The sequence below is a fragment of the Dermochelys coriacea genome, chromosome 7, assembly GCF_009764565.3.
Source record: "Dermochelys coriacea isolate rDerCor1 chromosome 7, rDerCor1.pri.v4, whole genome shotgun sequence".
NCBI classification, from domain to species: Eukaryota; Metazoa; Chordata; order Testudines; family Dermochelyidae; genus Dermochelys; species Dermochelys coriacea.
This window is the reverse complement of record NC_050074.1, coordinates 109,305,959-109,324,404: the sequence shown is the minus strand read 5'-3', so window position 1 is coordinate 109,324,404 and position 18,446 is coordinate 109,305,959. Positions and strand designations below refer to the sequence as shown.

The 18,446-nt window shown below is 42.8% G+C and overlaps 1 protein-coding gene across 5 annotated transcripts; it reads right to left on the bottom strand.

Annotated features, from left to right (window-relative positions):
* Positions 1-3,707: 3,707 nt before the first annotated feature.
* LOC119858861 (zona pellucida sperm-binding protein 3-like) lies at positions 3,708-16,947 on the bottom strand. Of its 5 annotated transcripts, none has more exons than XM_043518629.1 (5): positions 15,604-16,015; positions 15,319-15,469; positions 13,060-13,178; positions 7,044-7,174; positions 3,708-3,990 (listed from the first exon to the last, which is right to left on the bottom strand). In XM_043518629.1, the coding sequence occupies exons 1-5, from the start codon at positions 15,663-15,665 to the stop codon at positions 3,941-3,943; spliced, it is 513 nt and encodes a 170-aa protein (XP_043374564.1). In that variant the 5' UTR covers positions 15,666-16,015; the 3' UTR covers positions 3,708-3,940. The 5 variants fall into 5 exon arrangements, 3 of the variants coding, with proteins under 3 accessions (XP_043374564.1, XP_043374563.1, XP_043374565.1); XM_043518628.1 differs by lacking the exon at positions 3,708-3,990 and adding an exon at positions 6,531-6,808; XR_005294026.2 differs by lacking the exons at positions 3,708-3,990; positions 15,604-16,015 and adding an exon at positions 16,874-16,947 and having other exon boundaries at positions 6,531-7,174.
* Positions 16,948-18,446: the final 1,499 nt, after the last annotated feature.

Sequence of the window (18,446 nt, the reverse complement as noted above, 5' to 3'; positions counted from 1 at the left end):
TCCACAACATGCATCCGATGAAGTGGGTATTCACCCATGAAAACTCATGCTCCAATATGTCTGTTAGTCTATAAGGTGCCACAGGACTCTTTGCCATGTTCACTGTTACTTATAGGCTTATCTTCTAGGAACTTGTACATTGATTTTATTTGCTCAATTATCTTTCTGGGTACTGAAGTTAAACAGACTGGTCTAGAATGCCCTGGTTGTCCTTATTCCCCCTTTTATAGATAGGTACTATATTTGCCCTTTTCCAGTAGTCTTGGATCTCTCCCTTCCTCTGAGTTCTCTCAATGGCTCTGTGATCTCTTCAGCCAGTTCCTTAAATAGTCTAGGCTGTATTTTGTGAGGCCCTGCCAGCTTGAAGACATCTAACTTGTCTAAGGCCTGGTCTACACTACACAGTGTGACAAAGTTCATCCTCTGCCTTGGTGGGTCCTGTGCTTATTGGCGGATTTGCTTGCCTCAGAGATTCATGGCAGCCCTCAGTTTGGCCACTTTTGCTAGTGGCTCAACCTGCCATTCACTCAGCTAACTGGCCAGCATGGGAAAAGGGAAGGAACAATCCCCACAGTCTTTGCTGATCCACCATGTGCGTCAGGGAACAGCCCAGAGACCTTCCCCTCTGGTGGAACCCACAGTCCAGGTCAACTCCTCCTGTGTCTGATCAGGAGTTGGGAGACTTGCAGGGAACCCAGGCCTGCCCTCTATTCAGAGTTCCAGCACAGGGCCCTGTGGACTGCAGCTGTCTAGAGTGCCTCCTGGAACAGCTGTGCGACAGCTACAACTCCCTGGGTTACTTCCCCATGGCCTCCTCCCAACACCTTCTTTATTCTCACCACAGGATCTTCCTCCTGGTGTCTGATAATGCTTGTACACCTCAGTCCTCCAGCAGTATGCCTTCTCACTCTCAGCTCCTAGTGCCTCTTGCACCCAGCTCCTCACATGCATGTCACAAACTGAAGCGAGGTCCTTTTTAAACTCAGGTGCCCTGATTAGCTAGCCTGCCCTAACTGATTCTAGCAGCTTCTTAGTCCTTATTAGCCTGCTTGCCTGCATATTTTTTTTTTTTTTTCCAGCAAGTTCCTTCTTCTGGAATTGCCCCTGTTACCTTATCCTGGGAAAATGGACCTGCTTAATCTGGGACTAATATATGTGCCTTCAAACACTCTCCTGTAGCCATCTGGCCTTACCCTGTCTCAACAGTTAGGTCGAAGAAAGGCAGCTTATGTTGACCTAGTTGTGTATGTGTCTACTATACTTAAATTTCGTTGCTGCCCACTACGCCCATTTAATATCACCACCTCCATGTGAGGAATAAAGTCAAGGTAGTTATGTTAATGCAGTGATAGTGTAGACACTGTGTTACCTCCGTCAACTGTCATGGGCCTTCAGGAGCTGTCCCATAATGCCCCACACTGACAGCTCTGGCCATCTTTGAACTTTGCTCCCACATTATATATGTGATAAGCATATAATTCGACCACACTAATTAAATTAGTCTGATTAAATAAATTTTAATCTAGTCCTCTAGGCCTTCCCTAGTTGTACCTTTTTCTGTTTTGCTATGGACAAATATATAACTTAATCAAATCCAAATATAAAATAAATGTCAATCTTCTTGCACGTAATATAATTAGCTTCCACATCACTGGTTGGCTTCAGAATAGGTATTTATATGTATACACAAAAAGAAAAGGAGTACTTGTGGCACCTTATAGACTAACAAATTTAGTTAGTAATTTGTTAGTCTCTAAGGTGCCACAAGTACTCCTTTTCTTTTTGCGAATACAGACTAACACGGCTGCTACTCTGAAATATATGTATACAATAGCTTTTTTAAAAAAAGCAATGATCAATTCATTAGCATGCATTATGCCTTCTGCTGCTAGTCACTTGCAATCAAGCAGCCTTAAGGAACAGTTCATCAGCATTTTATGGGATGCTATCCTGCCTTGATTCAGAGAGTAGTTTAACTGTAAAGGACACATTATTGCTCGATCACAAGTGAGATTTTGGGCATGCAACTCTCTCTAGTACCCTCTAGATTCACATGCTGTAATCAGCTATCTGTTCCTTCTACAAACATTTATGAATAAGGCTATGATTTAGTCATGGGTATTTTAAATAAAAAGCATGGACAGGACACTGGCAAATACCAAAAAGTCACAGCCTGTGAGCTGTCCATGACTTATTAAAAATACCCCTACCAATCTTTGGTGCTGGGAGTGTGTGTGTGGGAGCTCCTATGTATGCTACTGTTCTGGGGAGATGCTGCTGAGTGGGGAGTGGCCCAGGGCCCCACTGCTGCTGGGGAGGGGGATGGTCCTGGGGAACCACCACCGCCCTTCCTGGGGGCAGCAGCCTGGGGCCCCACCACCACTGCTGCTGGGGGGATGGGGGCAGCCCAGTGCCTGCCCCTCCACCACAGCTGCTCCAGGCAGGGGGTGGCAGACCAGGTTTCCACCCTGCCACCATTGCTGTTGCTGCTCCAGGTGAGGGGCAGTGGCCCAGGGCGCTGTTGCTGCTCCCAGGCCGCTGCTCTGGGCTGCACCTGGGGCCAGCTGCCTAGGGCCTCCTGAGCAGCAGCCAATGCACTTGGCCCCAAGGCCACCCCAACTGCTTGGGTGACCCTGGGGTCAGCTGCTGCAGAAGTCCCGGAAAGTTACAAAATCTGTGAAAGACTATCTTATTTAAGACTACTGGACTTGCTTCCTCTCTCACTTACACTGGTTTTACGGTTGTGTAACTGTTGAACTCAGTTACTCCTGATTTAGGCTCCAATTCAGGAAAATGTTCCGATGCAAGTCCCTTTTGACTTAGCTGTGTTTTAAGCTTTATGCTTAAAGTTAAGTGTATGCATACATATTTTCCAAAAAGAGTATCAAGCCCAAAGTTTCCCTTTCATAATAAAGGCTTCTTGGTGTTCTTTGGCCGTTTAAATTGCTGAAGTTCCAGTAATGTCAATGAAAATCTGTGCTACTAAATTAAAATGTGAAATCTTGTACACTTTCCCTAGACCTTAAACTTTTTGGATGCTTGCTGTTTTAATCCATTGTCTCAGCCTTATGTCGTTCAGCCAAAACTTAACATTGGAATGGTGTTTTAAAAAGTGCTATTTTGTGCTCTATTAGTTTTACATTGGGTGCTGGGAAGACTGTTTGCAGGAGATAGGGTTAGGATTTATTTAAGTAACTGCAGGGCCTGAATGATGAAAAATGCAAGAAATGTAGCCAGGGCTACTAGCCTTTATAAAGTCATTACTGTTATCAGTTGGCACCAGGGATGGTCTATGAAGAGACACAGACACAGACAAAGGAAGGCAAGAGCAGACATAAGGGAAGTCTTCATAACATTTTGAAGAAAAATCAATGCATAAATTAAACTGAGCAAAATAAATTTGCTCAAATACTCTATCCTTGTAAGCCAAGAACCCTTTTTCTAATTTGTGATTTGTACTTTAATTAATGATTTTAGCTACAAAACAATGTCCAAAACTGATTTGCTTCCTTTTTCAGATCTTTTAAACATTGCACAGATTTTTTTCCAAATACAGCAAATACTTTCATCAACATATTAATGTTAATTAGTGCTCAGCACTTGAGTTAATTAGTGCTCAATTAATTAGTGCACAGCACTTTCATTGAAAATAATAATGAATCCTTTATTATAAGATAAATGGCTACTGCCACATGGCACTGTGTGCCCTTTAGGAAAAGGGCAATGTTATAAGGATCTTCATACCTGCAGAAAAGAGTTGATCAGAAGGATTGTTGCCCTCACCAAGAGTGTTCTACCAGTCGGGGGAGAAGTGTTTTTCCTTGTGGAGCAGCACTGTCTTTGCTAAGTGTTTTGGTTTTTTGTCTTTTTAATCTTTGGGAAAAAATTTGATTCAGGAGAGTCAGGGGTTCCTAAATCCATTTGTCATTGAGGCACAGATCTAGTTTTGCCTTAGGACAATTTTCTGTGCTTCAGTGAAGTCTTGAAGAACTGCAATGAGATGATAGATAAATACAGCTGATAGCTTTTAGGTTTTCCATTGCATTATATACAACTCCCTGTATTTATAAAAAGTCAGCATCACTTTATCTGGGTATTTTTTTGCCCCCAGAAGAGAAAAAAAAGGAAAGTATTGAGACAAATACTTTAGGAGACTAAGTACATTTCCTGCAACTGCCTTCAACATAGTTTACTACAGTGATCTATGAGAAAGGGCTTTTATGTACCTAATTTTAAAAGTCCTCTAGCTCAAACACTATGATAAGATGGGAGGAAAAAAGGCTGTTAGGCTTTTTCTTTAAACGCTTTTGGATGGATTGAGCATGGGATTTTCAAAAGCACTTTCAAGAGGACTTATGCTCCTAAATCAGACACTTTTGAAAGCCCCACCCTTACTGTTCATGAAAATGAGAAGCTTCAACCAGGCATAACATGGACAGACACTCCCCAGTCCTCCCCTGCAATATGCTTCCAGTCTTGCTCTGAGCTTTTCATAAGCACAGACCGCAATGCAAAGTGCTCGGTGTAGCAACATTGATCTTTATTTTAGCAGCCGCGTATTCATGCTTTTCTTTTCAGGGCCTTTACAGCCATACCTCAATGGACGTTCAGAATTGTGAATCTGTTTTTTGTGGAGCTTAATGTAGCACATTATAGAGGAATATCTTGCTATGATAATGATACATCTGTAGGATATTTTGTGCTGTAAGAAGCTATTTAGATCAGGCTCACTTATATTATGTCTACACGGCAATTGGTGATATGATTGCAGTTTAGGTAGGCTTACCCATGCTAGCTTTAATCTATCTTGTGGCATGAGCTCCAACATGGGTTGTATAAGTCCATCCTGGACTCTGGGTATGTACTCACATGGATTGCCTGTACCAGGATCTGTGCTACCATGCCTTTACAGCTCTGAAGGTTTGCCTACATGAGCTGCAGTCACACTTCTGATTAAAGTGTAGACTTCCTTAGATGAAGTGAGCTGTACCTCAGGAAAGCTTATGCTCAAATGTTAATCTAAGGTGCCATTAATACTCCTTTTCTTTTTGTGAATACAGACTAACACGGCTGCTACTCTGAAACCTTAGATTAGTAGGGTTTTTATTAAAGCTGCTCAAAACATTGACAAGATTTTTCATATTTGATTTTTTTTTTTGTTCTCCAGGTTTAAAGACTTTCATTTATTCCACAAAAAAATTAGTTTCCTCTTCCCTTTTCCATTCTGCCCTTGAAGAGGGGCTAGAAAAAAGAGGGGGGGGGGGAAAAAGAAACATAGCAAATGCCATTGGTTGGATTTTTAAATGGAAAATTAAAGATTCATACAACCAAGATTCTAGGTGCTAGAACAAACCAGTATGAGCACTTGTCCATAACTAAGTTTGAGGCTCAGCAGTTACCCCACAGAACAATGCCAATCACTAAGATTTCTTGTTAAAGAATTGATTGTAAATAAATGTAATACCTAACACATTTATCACCCTTGCAGAATTTTTCCAGGGAGGAAGGATATACTGGCAAAAGTAAAAGCAAAGGAAGCCAAAGTGTGGTTTTTAAAGGCACTTTTGAGTGTTTGGTCCCTGCTGTTTGAATGGATTGGTCAAAAAGGGACAAGTTTTTAGAACATCCAAAGCATTTGCTTAAAGTTAGGATTCAAATCGCTTAGGCCAATTTGCTTGGAGTTAATAAGGAGTTAAAATCTAGAATATGGTTACTAGAGAGCATAGACTTAGCAAGAACCTATGGTTACGTATATTAAAGAATAAAAGGGGAAATACAATCTTTCAACTGAGATGTCAGCATTTATCCTTTTAACCCTGAGATAGGGGAAGAATTCTTTCTGCAGAGCTGTTCTAAGACTAGCGCACTTTGGATACTGCAGCAGCTTATTAGGTTCAATCAACTCTAGGGTTCCACAGCATGGCCTTGGTTTTATATACTCTGATCTCAGGAATCCATGAGGAGGACCATCCTCTGATTTCTGTTAGACACATCAACTGAGTTTGGCTTTGCTGACATCCAATAGATACCAGATCACCCTGAGTCTGGAAGAGCAGGGACTGGAACTTGGGTCTCCCACATCCTAGGCCAGTGTGCTAATTACCAGGCTCAGACTCTCACCCTCCTCCCCCTAACTTTTAGGCAAACCAGCCCATTTTGACATATTGAATTGTAAGTGTTGCAACCAGCTCTATTCCTATGTACATAGCCACCATTCAGACCTACTCTTAGGTTTTAGGGACTCTTATATGAAAGGAAATATTGTCCAGGAGAACAGCTTTGTAGGGCTAAGCTGTTCTGGTGAAAGGACTTATTCACTAGACTGTTTGAATTTTTCTACTCAAAGAAGGCAAGAGCTGGGCTCTGAGATCCAGGCTAGTGCCAATTAATCATTAAGGTTATAGGTTCCATCCCTCCTTTCAGTCTAGGTGTTTCTTACCCAGAGTCTTCAGATAGCTACTGAATCATAGTGCCCACTAGATCACACAGGGATACTTCTGCCCCTTTGGAAGATCTGGATTGACCACAGATTGAAATATAGTTTCCTGTTTATTGTACAGACTAGGAAAGAATTCCTGTATTTCTTGTACACGTGAAAGATTACCAGGAAAGTGAAGGCAAGAACAATGGCTACAACAAGCAATGACAACCCCAGCACCATCATAGGCTTCTCTGCCATACTTGTAAGAAAACACAGGGTTAGGACTTGAGTCATGAGTTTGGCAGCCATGTCACAGTCAAATTCATACCCTGTGATCCATCTGTGTCACTCTGGTTTTGTTTTCTGGAAAATTCCTGGAGTGTTGATCTGCATCAAAGACAGAGGTCCAACTATACTATCAGCCTCAGCTTCCCTGAAATTAGGTGCTGCTTCACTGAAAGAGGTACAGTATTAGGGAGCTTATGAGTTAATCCACTCACCCATGGAACATGTTTGCGAGACCTTACGATTCACTTAGTCAGACCAAGTCAAAGCTTTACAGACTCTGCCTGAAGAGAAACATGCTCCCTGTTTGTTGATTAGATGCATGCGACATACATACAATGACTAGAAGACATCTCTCTTCCAGGGTCTATGCAGAGGGATACATCTTCTGGATTATCCTTCAAGTGACCCACAGTCCCTATCGCACAGCAGCTACAGATATTGCTGGTGCCTTCCACAGGTGACCAACTGCAGTGGGAGAGATGGTAACATTAACAGGGAGAAACCTTGGTTTTTCAGCAGCTCTTTCGTTTCCCTCTCCCCTCCTCATCCACCCCCCAAAAAATCTACTCATGTATTGGTTGCTTTGAAGGAGCCTTGTTCAGAGAACCTGGAGTTTAGTCAGCTGCAGTGACCATATGGCATTAATATAAATCTAGGTCCAACTGTGAATAGAGGGATCAGAACCGTCAGAGTGGGACAAGGGAACACTACAGTGTTGCGGGACCTAGGCCTCTAGTTTGGAGTAAAGGAAACAGTTCGTACCAAGTTTCTAGTATCTCCAGCAAACCTGATAATGTCAACTGTGAACTGAAGGGAATCTTTCTGAGGCCATGGGGACAGGAAAGCTGAGGATTTCATCTGATCTCCCATCTACTAGATAGTTAGGTTGGAAAGACCCTGGTTAGAGCAATCCTCTACTCACTAGCTCTTTACAAGATTCATAGATACTAAGGTCAGAAGGGACCATTCTGATCATCTAGTCCGACCTCCTGCACAGCACAGGCCACAGAATATCACCCACCCATTCCTATGAAAAACCTCATCCATGTCTGAGCTATTGAAGTCCTTAAATCATGGTTCAAAGACTTCAAGGAGCAGAGAAGCCTCCCTCCAGTCAACCATGCCCCATGCTACAGAGGAAGGCAAAAAACCTCCAGGGCCTCTCCAATCTGCCCTGGAGGAAAATTCCTTCCCGACCCCAAATATGGCAATCGGCTAAACCCTGAGCATATGGGCAAGATTCACCAGCCAGATACCCAGGAAAGAATTTTCTATAGTAACTCAGATCCCATCTCAGGGGATTAGGCCTATTTACCCTGAATATTTAAAGATCAATTACTTACCAAAATCCCATTATCCCATCATACCATCTCCTCCATAAACTTATCGAGTAGAATCTTAAAACCAGATAGATCTTTTGCCCCCACTGCTTCCCTTGGAAGGCTATTCCAAAACTTCACTCCTCTGATGGTTAAAAACCTTCGTCTGATTTCAAGTCTAAACTTCCTGGTGGCCAGTTTATACCCATTTGTTCTTGTGTCCACATTGGTGCTGAGCTGAAATAATTCCTCTCCCTCTCCTATATTTATCCCTGATATATTTATAGAGAGCAATCATATCTCCCCTCAACCTTCTTTTAGTTAGGCTAAACAAGCCAAGCTCCTTAAGTCTCCTTTCATAAGACCAGTTTTCCATTCCTCGGATCATCCTAGTAGCCCTTCTCTGTACCTGCTCCAGTTTGAATTCATCCTTTTTAAACATGGGAGACCAGAACTGCACACAGTATTCTAGGTGAGGTCTCACCAGTGCCTTGTATAACGGTACTAAAAACCTCCTCATCCCTACTGGAAATGCCTCTCCTGATGCATCCCAAAACCGCATTAGCTTTTTTCACAGCCATATCACATTGGCAGCTCAGTCATCCTATGATCAACCAATACTCCAAGGGCCTTCTCCTCTTCCGTTACTTCTAATTGATGCGTCCCCAACTTATAACTAAAATTCTTGTTATTAATCCCTAAAGGCATAACCTTACACTTCTCACTATTAAATTTCATCCTATTACTATTACTCCAGTTTACAAGGTCATCCAGATCCTCCTGTATAATATCCCGATCCTTCTCCGAATTGGCAATACCTCCCAGCTTTGTATCATCTGCAAACTTTATTAGCACACTCCCACTTTTTGTGCCAAGGTCAGTAATAAAAAGATTAAATAAGATTGGTCCCAAAACCGATCCCTGAGGAACTCCACTGGTAACCTCCCTCCAACCTGACAGTTCGCCTTTCAATAGGACCCGTTGCAGTCTCCCCTTTAACCAATTCCTTATCCACCTTTTCATGTTCATATTGATCCCCATCTTCTCCAATTTAACTAATAATTCCCCATGTGGCACGGTATCAAATGCCTTACTGAAATCTAGGTAAATTAGATCCACTGCATTTCCTTCATCTAAAAAATCTGTTACTTTTTCAAAAAAGGAGATTAGGTTGGTTTGGCACGATCTACCTTTTGTAAAACCATGTTGTATTTTGTCCCATTTACCATTGACTTCAATGTCTTTAACTAATTTCTCCTTCAAAATTTTTTCCAGGACCTTGCATACTACAGATGTCAAACTAACTGGCCTGTAGTTACCTGGATCACTTTTTTTTCCTTTCTTAAAAATAGGAACTATATTAGCAATTCTCCAATCATTCGGTACTATTCCTGAGTTTACAGATTCATTAAAAATTCTTGCTAATGGGCTTGCAATTTCAGGTGCCAATTCCTTTAATATTCTTGGATGAAGATTATCTGGGCCCCCCCCGATTTAGTCCCATTAAGCTGTTTCAGTTTCGCTTCTACCTCTGATATGGTAATATCTACCTCTATATCCTCCTTCCCATTTGTCATGCTACCATTATCCCCAAGATCCTCTTTAGCCTTATTAAAGACTGAGGCAAAGTATTTGTTTAGATATTGGGCCATGCCTAGATTATCTTTAACCTCCGCTCCATCCTCAGTGTTAAGCGGCCCCACTTCTTCCTTCTTAGTTTTCTTCTTATTTATATGGCTATAGCACCTTTTACTATTGGTTTTAATTCCCTTTGCAAGGTCCAACTCTACTCTTTTAGCCTCTCTCACTTTATCCCTACATCTTCTGATCTCAATTAGGTAGCTTTCCTTGCTGATCCCTCCCATCTTCCACTCCCTGTATGCTTTCTGCTTCTTCTTAATCACCTCTCTAAGATGCTTGCTCATCCAGCTTGGTCTACAACTCCTTCCTATGAATTTTTTCCCCTTTCTTGGGATACAGGCTTCCGATAGCTTCTGCAGTTTTGATTTAAAGTAATCCCAGGCCTCCTCTACCTTTAGATCCATAAGTTCTTCAGTCCAATCCACTTCCCTAACTAATTTCCTTAATTTTTGAAAGTCAGCCCTTTTGAAATCAAAAACCCTAGTTGCAGATTTATTTTTGTTAATCCTTCCATTTAGTTTGAACTGACTTAGCTCATGATCACTTGAGCCAAGATTGTCCCCTACAACCATTTCTTCTATGAGGTCCTCGCTACTCACCAAAATTAAATCTAAAATGGCATCCCCTCTAGTCGGTTCAGCAACTACTTGAAGGAATCTATCAGCTATCGCATCTAGGAAAATCTGAGCCCTATTATTACTAGCACTGGTCCTCCAGTCTATATCTGGGAAGTTAAAGTCTCCCACCATCATGCAGTTTCCATTAGTATTTACTTTAATAAAGACATTAAAAAGGGCTCTATCCATATCCAAATTAGATCCTGGAGGGCTATAGCACACCCCAAGCACTATCGTAGGAGAGGCTTTACTAGTTTTCTTCCCCAATGTAATTTTTGCCCAGACGGACTCTGTCTTATCCATTGCATCGCTTCTTATTTCTTTACATTCTACCTCATCATTGATATACAATGCTACTCCACCCCCTTTACCTTTGTTTCTGTCTTTCCTAAAGAGCACATACCCTTCAATACCTGTAGTCCAGTCATGACTATTATTCCACCATGTTTGTTATCCCTATAATATCTGGTTTCACTTCCTGCACCAGTAGCTCTAGTTCCTCCATTTTGTTACCTAGACTCCTCGCATTGGTGTGCAAACATCTTAAGATATGTCAGGCTATGAAAGCCCCTCCCGCCAAGATCCTGCCCATTGAAGTTGATCACATATTGGAGAGTGGAGTCCCGCTGTGGAATTAGCTTAGCTACACAACTGTCTGTAAAGCACCTCTGCACAACATGGCTTCCAGTACTGACATCAGCTTGAATGTGAATCATACCCCTCTGGTGGAATCCATTGGAGGTCCTTTCAGCTGCCCAGTCATCTGCAAAAGCCTGACCAGCTGTGCACTTAGCATTAACAAAGGTGAATCGAGGGAGAGTGTTTACCGCTATTATTGTGTTGGAGGAGGAGAGTGGGGTATTACTACAACGATCATTACAAGATGCAGCACCTTCTCTTTCCAGAAGAAAGCCCATGCTTTCTAGCCAGACATAGCAGGTGCAAGCTACAGGATAAGTGCTGGTCCCTACTGAGCTACTCCCCCAGGAAGCTTTCACCACTCCCCTGCATAGAAAGTAACTTGAACTGGTAACCCAAGTGTGTGTGTGCACATGCACCTATACCTCAACATACTAGACTCCTCCACCTTCAGGAGACCCAGTAAGGGGTCTTTTTTGCACATCATCTGCCTCATGCTGTTATGATTTTGGCTACTGCCAAGGAAGTCCCCACGTTTCTCATACCACCTACTGTTCATCAGACGCAAGAAAAAAATCCAGCCTCTCTTCTGCAGATAGCATAGACCTGAAAGGAACCCATGTTGGCTTGATTGCTTTCTGCTCACATTCTATCTTTCAGGAGAAAAACTCAGAGTGGGATCCACAAAGCAACTTATGTGCCTAGACTCCAGAATAAGCACCCAAGTCCCCCATGTGTACCACCATTGGGATCTGACTCCTGCCTGGCTGTCGCCTAACCCTGTAGATGCTAAACTCAGGACCTAACATACTACTGCGAAAGTTCCCTAGGAAATTCTGAGGCATGTACATTTCTGCCTCCCTACGGGCATCTGGACACCTATCTTCTGCTTAAGCTACAGAGCAATTCACAAACAGGGGGAAGATAGGGATGCAGCTACCTAAGTTGCATGCAGGGTCAAATCCAGTAGATGAGCCCAGAGGCAACCTACTGGATCAGGTCCCATTCAAAATTCGATTGGAGCAGGCAGTAATGCCAATCTTAACCATTAGCTCAATGGTTAGAGCACTCACTTGGGATGTGGAAAACCCAGGTTCAATTTTCCCCCTCTCTGCCTGACTGGAAGAAGAGAGTCTCTATTCAAATCATCCCCCACCTCAGGCAGGGGGGGAAATTGAATCTGGTCTCCCATATCCCAGGTGAATATTCTAACCACTGAGTCATGGGATAGTCTGATGTGGGGCTCCCTCAATCTCTCCAGTTGAAGCTGGTTAAGTAATGAAAGGGTAATTGGTGCAGAGGGATGGGACCCCTAGCTACTGGACTATAGAGAGTCTCTCTCTCTCTCTCTCTCTCTCTCTCTGGCCCAGAGCAGCACCAGCACTGGAGGTTGTGTGTGAAGCAAGGCAGGGGTTGAACTTGTTCCTGCCAGGAACACTGTAGACGCTTAAGGTGCCTGACTACAGGCAGTGGGTTCTTGTTTGTGGAACACTAGCAGAGATTGGGCTTTAGGAAGGTGCCTGACTTATGAGGCTTGGTCTATGCTACCAACCTACGTTGGTATAACTATGTCACGAAGGGGTATGGAAACACCACACCCCCAAGTGACAGTTATACTGCCCTAGCCTCCTGTGCAGACAGAACTATGTTGACAAGAGGGCTTTTCCCATTGACATACTGCAGCTCCCCAAGAGGTGGTAGTTATCAGGACAGGTAGCTTCTCCTGTCAGCATCAGTAGCGTCTTCACCACACGCTACAGCAACCCAGCTGCACCAGTGCAAGCCCTTAAGTACCTATCTCTGAGAGGGGGGGCAGGGTTTAGCAAACAGACTCCAACCCACAAAAGCCAGCATAACAGGAGAGGAGCCACTTAAGGTAGCCAGTGGAAGATGCTGATGAGAGGGCTAAGATACCTCTATCTCCCCAGTCATTGTATAGGTACCTAGGCTCCCTAACTCGGGTTGTTGATTGAAATGTTGTTCCTTGGACTTTCTAGGCACCTAAAAGTTAGACACTTATTGTTGCAATGCCCACATCTGGATCCCCTCCTGCACCCTCCCTACCCCCAGTTGCTAAAGTAGAATCCAGACTGGCAAGTGAATGTGAAAGATGAGATTAAAATGCCTGACTCACCTTGGATAACAACATTCAATAGGAATCACAGCTGGATCTGTTCTTAAGATAAAAGGGTTGTTTTCAGCAGATGAGTTGTAATAAAGATTTGTGCTGTAAACCAAGGAGTCTGGTGTCATCTAGAAAGATTCACATATTGAAGGGAGAGAATCTGGTATAATTAATCCTTCCTTTAAAGACTATCAAATAAGCAAGGCATCTAGCACTCAGGCTATGTTTGGGCCTTTAGTGTTAGCTCCATGGCAGGCTAACTCCTGCAGAAACATTTGTCACCATATGCCATGGAAATCTGCAGCTCCCTGAGGAGATTATAAACTGCATTCAGTAGTTTTTCTGCTTTCTATGGAAGTATTAGAAATAGTGATAGTCAGATTAGTTCTTTCCCCCAAATTGTAGACCCACAACTGTTTGGAATCTGGTCATCCTCAGAGATTGTATTTTTACCCAAAAGAAAAGGAAAGGTGTCCAGACACTCACCAATGCAGTAAATGCTCCTTTTGGTGATTTCTTCACTAATGGCAGTTTTAAAGGTCCCATTTAAGAGTTACTTTAATACTCTGGATTGCAAGTGGGAGAATATACATTCAACCATCATCAAGACTTCTCTTCAGAGATGTACTTAAGTATGGGGTGGCACAATTTCATTTTCATTGAATTTGTTAGTCAGTTGATCCCCACCTTGGGTATAGGAGTCCTCTTCATTCTCAAGCATGACACACTTGAGAAAGTCCCTAGTAAACTCTGATCTGGATTTTGGTTAGCCACGTGAAGTGGATGAGGACTTCATCCCAGCAGCTTTACATGAATTCACACCTAATCTGCTTTAATGAGGACAGGCACCAGTTAGAAGGAATTAGCTAAATGAGACCCCTATTCCTTTCCCTAAGCAGATGGTTTGTACAAAGTTGTAGTCTTTAGGAATGTTATAGAAGTAACAGAGTATTTCAGTTAGTTTGAGAACCACAAGGTAGATGTGATGCAGCCTGAGGGTGGGATCCACAGAGGTACTTGGGCACCAAAGGCTCTGGTTTAGGTACCCAAATCCCAGTTTTGGCTCCACTGTGAGGGAACCTTTACCCTGAAAACTCAGCACCTACATTTCTGCCTCTAGTGTGTGCACTGCAGCCTCCCTCTAGGTGTGTAGCCAGTATGCAGTGGTTAAAGCACTCAGCTGGGAATCCCACATGCAGTTCACCCCACTCCACCTGAAGGCATGAAAGTATTTGGACAGGGGTCTTCCACCTTGCAGGAGAGTGCTCTACCTACTGAGCTATGGGATATTCTGGTGCGGGGCGCCCCTCTCTCCTGTAGAAGCTGTTCCAATGTGGATAAATAAGGAAAGAGGGATTGGAGCAGGGATTATGGACCTTGAGTCTCCCACTTCCCAGGTGGACATCATAACCACCGGACTAAAGAGTTAGTCCCAGTCTCTCACTGGCCCAACCACCATTGAATGATTTATCCACAGTGGAATAGTCATTGGGCATCTCCCATTGATTATCTTAAGAGCCTCCCCAACTAGCATGCTGGCTTCTTTGGATCACCTTGTAAGGCACCTACCCCTCCCCGTGCAGTATATAGGGAGCCTAGACACCCAGGGCAGCTTTGTGGATTACAGTATTGTTCCCATGATTTTCAAGGTGCCACAACACACTTAAGTCCCTTTGTGGATCCCACTCCTAATACCAATTAAAGCTTTTATCTCACTCCAATGTCACACACTGAAGTCACATCACAATGCAGTGCACTCTCAGAACTAGAGTGACCATATTTCCCAAAGGGAAAACAGGATACCATGTGGGGCTAGCTTGAACCCTACCCCTCCCCACACAGGGCTAGCCTGAGCCACTTACCCAAGCCATGTCTCCCCCTCCCTGCACAAGATTGGCATCGCTGCTCGCCTAAGCCCTGCCTCCCTCCCTGTGCAAGCTGGCATTACCACTCGACCCCACCCACTCCCCATGTTCCTCTGCACTCCATTTTGGGGGGGGTTGGGCAAAAAGTGGGCATTTGTCCCATCTGCACTTGCCAAAGGATCAAGTTGGCAGGAGCAAAAAGGACAAATGCCCACTTTTAGGAAAAAAAAAAAGAAATCGGGCTGTTCGGGACAGGACTTAAAAAAGGGACTGTCCCGGCCAAAATGGGATGTTCGGTCACCCTACTCAGAACACTGTAGCACAACAACTAGACTCCCTCCAGTGCTGTTGTCTTCTCGCAGCTGGCTGGAGGGAGAAGCCAAATCCCAGCACCTTCTCTCACCTTCAGGAGGAGTAAACAAAGGGCAAAGACCACCAGACTGTCTGTACTGTGCTTCTTGTTCCAGCTTGCATGGGTCCGCTCGCCTTGTGGCTGCACTTGTGCTGAGACCCCTGCCAAATCTAGGGCAGCACACCAATAATACCTCCAGGTTCTGTTGATTTAGAGATTTCAGCATTACACAAGCTAGAAGAATTTTCTGGTTATCCACAGCTAGACAGAGCTAAGGGGGAGTCATTAGATACTGACCCTGCAGTTTAATTTTGAGAGAGCAAACCCAGTCCTTACCTGCAGCACACTGCCACATTTATGCAGCCCCATCTGAAAGATAACCCTGTTGGCTGCAGCATTCAAAGCAGAGTGCTGGCAAGCAGCTGGGCCAAGGCTCGGATCAGTAGCTTTGATCAGCTGGCCTGTTCCAAAGAGATCCTGGTGCACAGTTATTACCATCTGAGACTCTTGGCATTGTAAGGTATGAGGCCATGAGGACACAGCTCTAGCTAGAGCCAAGGGAAGGGATGGAGCAGGTGATAGCACACAGGACTGTCTTGGGTAAATATTAACTCTTTTTGAGGGTCTCCAACCCTGCTAAAATGCTCCTAGACAAATCCCAGAGGTCAGAGCAATGTATCGTATTAATTATCAGAAGCAGAAACATCTGCTTCCTACTCTCACCCATTCTGACTATTTCATCTGAGTAATTGCACCATTCACAAAGGCTGTTGCTCCAAATCCCTTTATACCCCATGTCCATTCACAGCTTTGTCAGTTAATGGACCTCTCAGCCTGTAGTAAATAATCTGCAGGCAAGCAGAGCCCTTTCCAGTGGCCAGAGCAGAATTTGGAGTAGGGGGAGTAATGAGAACTTGTCTCACCTATCTTGATCTGTGTGTGGGGAAATTCCTGAAGGGTTCTTGGAAATGCATTGCTAAATGTTTTTAATTTGGATGGGAAGTATCATTTGTAGTTAGTCCATGATGCTGCTTAATATCAGAAGGGCTTTTTCAAATATTTTATGCTGTGTACATTCAGTAGTAAATTAAAACCTTAACGGTTGGTGGTTAATTAGGAGAATAAATGTCATTAATTGTACTAGAAGGGTCTAACTGAATCTATCCTTTTTTCTAGCAAACATAATGGACAGCTGCTCCCATTATGCCCTGCATGACTTTTATATTGTAATGTTAATCAGTTGAGTAAATATTTCAGAGCATACAAGCAGGTGTAACTAGATAGAGCCAGAGACTGAGCCTTTATACTTCACATTACCTTCTAGTTAGTATTGAAACAGTTTTGTAAAGGACTGGGGCCTAACCTGGATAAGAAAACATGGAGCTTTTCAATACAATCATTGCAAGAACTTCAACCTGATTGTCACTGAACACAGAAGAATAATGAGCTATCCTAATACTGGATAGTACACATAGTACTTTCCTTTCCTTCATGTTGCAAAGCAATAATAAGTAAATAAAAGTAAAATGTAAAAGAAAGTGAAAAAGAGGAACTTAGTTGGTACAACATGAGTGAATCAAGTCTTAGAGAGAAACTAACTACTTACCATAACTGCTTCATTTGTAATAATTATTCAGACCACATATCAACTGAGGCTGACTGAGTTTCATACCTTTATAATTTATTCATGATTTTATTGCCCAATCAGAGCAAAGTTACCAATCTATAACTTACTAATGAAAATCAGTCAAAGCATGCTTCCAAAATGATACTTTTTGTTGGAACTCATGCATTATCTACCCTGGTGCTAAATTCTATTACAATAAAATTGTGTGAGTCTAGAACTACTTGTTTGTTTTTCTGTATATTCATACCATAGCTATTGTCTTTTATAGAAAGGGAGCTGGATTCTCCACTAGTGTAAATCAGCACAGCTTCACTGGCTTTGGGAAAGCTAGAGTGATTTACACTAGCTGAGAATCTAGCCAAGTTTATAGTTTATAATACTTCACTTAAAAAAAAACAAATTACACTTGCCATGAAGTCAACAGAAATTCTGTCTTAGTAACATTATAGACCTCTTTCCTATTGGGTTACTTTAGTTTTAGTCACACAAACTCTGTGCAATGCAGAAAGAGGTTTCTGAAATATGAATCCCAAAATGATGGCATTTCTTTTCTGTATTTACATAATTCTCTCTAAGTGGTGTCTACCACTTAGAATCAGAAGGGCAATACCAAAACAAACATTCTCTCTAAGAGCCAGATTCTGCCACCTTTACTCACATTGAATGGTACCTTACTCTGTGAGCAGTCCCTTTGATTTCCCTAATGTTTAAAATGAACAGCTTGCAGGGTGGTTTCTCAGAGAGTAGATGCAAAGGTGTCTTTGAGTCAGAAATGCTGGCTAGACTAAGAGCATGCAGGCGTTTGATTTTTCCAAAACTGAACTTAAATAAAAATAGTGCATGATTTCATTTAATGTGTGTGACTAAAACAAAAGTATCTGAATGAATTGATTTTGCTCCAAAATTTGGAGACCACATTTCATAATGAAACACAAATGATCTACCGCCGATGCTTTAACACATTGCCCCCATAACAGACTATATGGGAAAGAAAATGGACATTGAGAGATGATGGGATAGAAACTAATGGCTGGCCAGGCAAATATGAACTAATGCAATTCTCAACCTTTGCCATACCCTGACCCCATTTTGCAGCAACAACAACAATATAAACTGGCTTGGGGACTGACCCCCATAGTTTCAGGACCTTTCTCTGATCTAGCCATAAAAAAGGGCCAGTGTTTCTGATGCCATTGGATCTACAGTTGGAGAAACCACGGGCTGAAGGACAATATGGTGAATAACACATGGAGGGCTAAATCTCTCAATAAAACAGGTGAAGTTCTGGCCCAGTGGGGCAGAAAACTCAAAAATAGAGCAAATCATGGTGAAGGAGATACTGAACACTGAAGGAATGATAATAACTATGGGTTGGCAGGAAAAGAGAAAATATCAACAACTCTTATAAAGAGAATGGATATCAATAAACAGCAGCTATGCCAAAGAGACAAAAATCAAGTGGTAACTTTGTGTGACTTTCATGACTGCATTTGGGCTAAGTCAGTTACATTTAGATGGTGCTGCACTGAGACATTCATCCTGCCCTGGACAG